General features: G+C 40.0%; 1 protein-coding gene across 1 annotated transcript in view; it reads left to right on the top strand.

Moving 5' to 3' along the window:
* copz1 (COPI coat complex subunit zeta 1) overlaps positions 1-4,445 on the top strand; it is a 19,889-nt gene extending 15,444 nt beyond the window's left edge. Inside the window, exon 9 of the mRNA XM_034172459.1 lies at positions 3,600-4,445. Within this exon, the coding sequence (XP_034028350.1) occupies positions 3,600-3,647 (48 nt within the window). The 3' untranslated portion in view covers positions 3,648-4,445. The remainder of the gene's footprint in view (positions 1-3,599) is intronic.
* The last annotated feature ends 431 nt before the right edge of the window (positions 4,446-4,876 follow it).

A 4,876-nucleotide genomic window follows, 5' to 3' on the forward strand; every position in this document is an offset into this window, starting at 1 on the left:
GTGTGTATGTATGTACGTACGTACGTATGTATATATGTATGTACGTGTATATATATATGTATGTACGTGTATATATATATGTGTGTACGTGTATGTACGTATATATATGTGTGTATATATGTGTATACAACCCCTGGCAAAAATTATGGAATCACCGTCCTCGGAGGATGTTCATTCAGTTGTTTAATTTTATAGAAAAAAAAAGCAGATCACAGACATGACACAAAACTAAAGTCATTTCAAATGGCAACTTTCTGGATTTAAGAAACACTAGAAGAAATCAGGAAAAATAATTGTGGCAGTCATTAACGGTTACGTTTTTAGACCAAGCAGAGGGGAAAAAAATATGGACTCACTCAATTCTGAGGAATAAATTAGGGAATCACCCTGTAAATTTTCATCCCCAAAACTAACACCTGCATCAAATCAGATCTCCTCGTTAGTCTGCATCTAAAAAGGAGTGATCACACCTTGGAGAGCTGTTGCACCAAGTGGACTGACATGAGTCATGGCTCCAACATGAGATGTCAATTAAAACAAATCATCACACAATGTTGCAAAAGATGTTGGTTGTTCACAGTCAGCTGTGTCTAAACTCTGGACCAAATACAAACAACATGGGAAGGTTGTTAAAGGCAAACATACTGGTAGACCAAGGAAGACATCAAAGCATCAAGACAGAAAACTTAAAACAATATGTCTCAAAAATCGAAAATGCACAACAAAACAAATGAACGAATGGGAGGAAACTGGAGTCAATGTCTGTGACCGAACTGTAAGAAACCGCCTAAAGGAAATGGGATTTACATACAGAAAAGCTAAACAAAAGCCATCATTAACACCTAAACAGAAAAAAACAAGGTTACAATGGGCTAAGGAAAAATCAGCACCTCCAAATCCGAGGCCATGGTTCTTGACCGGAAAAAGGTGCTTTGCCCTCTTCAGGTCGGTGGAGTGTCCTTGCCTCAAGCGGAGGAGTTTAAGTATCTCGGCGTCTTGTTCATGAGTGTGGGATGGATGGAGCGTGAGATTGATAGATGGATCGGTGCAGCATCTGCAGTGATGAGGTCGCTGTATCGGACCGTCGTGGTGAAGAGAGAGCTGAGTAGGGGGGCAAAGCTCTCGATTTACCGATCGATCTACGTTCCGATCCTCACCTATGGTCATGAGATTTGGCTCATGACCGAAAGAACGAGATTGCGAGTACAAGCGGCCGAGATGAGTTTCCTCCGCAGGGTGGCTGGGTGCTCCCTTAGAGATAGGGTGAGGAGCTTGGTCACTCGGGAGGAGCTCGGAGTCGAGCCGCTGCTCCTCCACGTCGAAAGGAGTCAGTTGAGGTGGCTCGGGCATCTTTTCCGGATGCCCCCTGGACGCCTCGCTGGAGAGGTGTTCCAGGCATGTCCCATTGGGAGGAGGCCTGGGGAAGACCCAGGACATGCTGGGTCTTCCCCGGGGCTTGGGAACGCCTTGGGGTTCCCCCGGAGGAGCTGGGGGGAGGTGTGTGTGGATCGGGAGGTCTGGGTGGCTTTCCTTGAGCTGCTGCCCCCACGACCCGACTCCGGATAAAGTGGAAGAAAATGGATGGATGGATGGATCAAGTTAACAAATTTTAACTCTGACTTTTATTACAGACCAATTTGCTATATTTTACAAACCAACTCAGTTTAGCATTTACACAAACAGGGTTTTAAGCAAATTTTAAACTCTTCTCATGAACAGCTTAACTCGACACACAAATTGAGCACATGAAATTATGCAATGATGAGATCATATTTTAAATAGAGGACTGGCCATTAACTATTTCACAGACTGATGCTGCGTTTGCAGCACGTTAGCTTTTCCATCTTATTTTCATTTTATTTACCTGCAATGATTTTATAACTACTTCAGGGGTCACTATTGAGCGACCAACACAGTGTCAATACAGTGTCGACACAGTTTGTGTAGTGTGTCAATACACTCCTTGAGGTATCATCACATCACTAGTGTGTATGTATGTGTGTGTGTGTGTGTGTGTGTGTGTGTGTGTGTGTATGTATACAACCCCTGGCAAAAATTACGGAATCACCGGCCTCGGAGGATGTTCATTCAGTTGTTTAATTTTGTAGAAAAAAAGATGATCACAGATATGACATACAACTAAAGTCATTTCAAATGGCAACTTTCTGGTTTTAAGAAACACTACAAGAAATAAGGAAAAAAAAAATTGTGGCGGTCAGTAACGGTTACTTTTTTAGACCAAGCAGAGGGGAAAAAAAATATGGACTCACTCAATTCTGACGAATAAATTATGGAATCACCCTGTAAATTTTCATCCCCAAAACTAACACCGGCATCAAATCAGATCTGCTCGTTAGTCTGCATCTAAAAAGGAGTGATCACACCTTGGAGAGCTGTTGCACCAAGTGGACTGACATGAATCATGGCTCCAACACGAGAGATGTCAATTGAAACAAAGGAGAGGATTATCAAACTGTTAAAAGAGGGTAAATCATCACGCAATGTTGCAAAAGATGTTGGTTGTTCACAGTCAGCTGTGTCTAAACTCTGGACCAAATACAAACAACGTGGGAAGGTTGTTAAAGGCAAACATACTGGTTGACCAAGGAAGACATCAAAGCGTCAAGACAGAAAACTTAAAGCAATATGTCTCAAAAATCGAAAATGCACAACAAAACAAATGAGGAACGAATGGGAGGAAACTGGAGTCAACGTCTGTGACCGAACTGTAAGAAACCGCCTAAAGGAAATGGGATTTACATACAGAAAAGCTAAACAAAAGCCATCATTAACACCTAAACAGAAAAAAACAAGGTTACAATGGGCTAAGGAACAGCAATTGTGGACTGTGGATGACTGGATGAAAGTCATATTCAGTGATGAATCTCGAATCTGCATTGGACAAGGTGATGATGCTGGAACTTTTGTTTGGTGCCGTTCCAATGAGATTTATAAAGATGACTGCCTGAAGAGAACATGTAAATTTCCACAGTCATTGATGATATGGGGCTGCATGTCAGGTAAAGGCACTGGGGAGATGGCTGTCATTACATCATCAATAAATGCACAAGTTTACGTTGATATTTTGGACACTTTTCTTATCCCATCAATTGAAAGGATGTTTGGGGATGATGAAATCATTTTTCAAGATGATAATATATCTTGCCATAGAGCAAAAACTGTGAAAACATTCCTTGCAAAAAGACACATAGTGTCAATGTTATGGCCTGCAAATAGTCCGGATCTTAATCCAATTGAAAATCTTTGGTGGAAGTTGAAGAAAATGGTCCATGACAAGGCTCCAACCTTCAAAGCTGATCTGGCAACAGCAATCAGAGAAAGTTGGAGCCAGATTGATGAAGAGTACTGTTTGTCACTCATTAAGTCCATGCCTCAGAGACTGCAAGCTGTTATAAAAGCAAGAGGTGGTGCAACAAAATACTAGTGATGTGTTGGAGCGTTCTTTTGTTTTTCATAATTTCATAATTTTTTCCTCAGAATTGAGTGATTCCATATTTTTTTCCCTCTGCTTGGTCTTAAAAAAGTAACCGTTACTGACTGCCACAATTTTTTTTCCTGATTTCCCCTTTTCTTCACAGGTACTTCAGTCTGCCAAAGAACAGATCAAGTGGTCACTTCTCCGATAGAGTGACTCCTGCTGCAGTTCTACCCGTCAGCCACCTGTTCAGCCCAGTTGTTTTGGCACTGCTCCACATAATCCTTTTCCTGTGACTTGCATGCTGTCAATCAGAGCTGTGAGGAGTACCATTTCCTCATTTAGTCACACTCCCAGGACTACTTAACTATTTTTTTTCCTTCTTTTTGTGTACATTTTAATTGAATGTCATAATGAACGTGATGAGACATAATATGGTGTACATTCCCTGATTAAAGGACAACTTTAGCATTTTTAAAAGTTGGGCTCACTTAAATACATTATTGTGCAGTAGTGACAGGTCATTGTCAAACCTTCAGTCGAACACATTTTTGTCAAATTAATATTTGGTCTGTTGAGCTTCTTCTTGACTGTAGGATTTATTTCAGTTTGAGCCAAGATGAACTTTAGAAAAGAAAAAAGTGTTTTTGTTGATACTTTTTTAGTTATGAAGATGAAAAGTAGCACCACAGAGTATTTAAATTTAGAGAAATCTTGAGTTCCGTGTTCTTGAATATCTGCTGAATTTTTGAATAAATTTATGCCAGTGGCTGTAGAGACGCATAGTACAGGCAGGAAGGAGATGCACAGACCTAATGTAGATCGGTGAAACTGCATTAACAGAACTCGACTGAATGCAGATGTTGTCTTTTAAGGTATTTGTACCATAGTTGAACCTCAGCAAGTCTGTATATTTCTGTTAAACATTAGTGAACCATTGTCTGAAAACATTCCATGTGTCTTAGGTGAAATTTGATCCAATTTCTTGAACCCATCTTTACCACCAGGCTATTGTACAACATATTGAGAAGAGATCAATTAATTTTTCACGAGTATTGTCATAAATAAACATACAAATGTTGATAATTCCTCATCATATGCTTTGAATAAATGCTCGACACTAGCATGTTAACAGGTATGATGCCACCCATCACTTCTGCGCTTCCTGGTTTCTTTAGATTTGTTTTGTGAATAATGCAGTCCAATAAGCATGAGCTAGTTTGTAGATTTTGTGATTTTTTTATTTTTATTTTTTTATTTTATTTTAATTTTTTTACATTTTAGTAAATGTCATGAATATTTACAAGCTACTGTTAGCTTGTTAATAGTGCTATGTTACACGTTCTTTGTCCTTCAGATCTCAGCAAAACTCACTAGACCAACAGCTCCATCTCTTGGTCTTTGCACCAAAGTGCCAGGGTGAGGCGCATTGGAAAACCA

Source organism: Thalassophryne amazonica, chromosome 6 (assembly GCF_902500255.1).
Source record: "Thalassophryne amazonica chromosome 6, fThaAma1.1, whole genome shotgun sequence".
NCBI lineage: Eukaryota > Metazoa > Chordata > Actinopteri > Batrachoidiformes > Batrachoididae > Thalassophryne > Thalassophryne amazonica.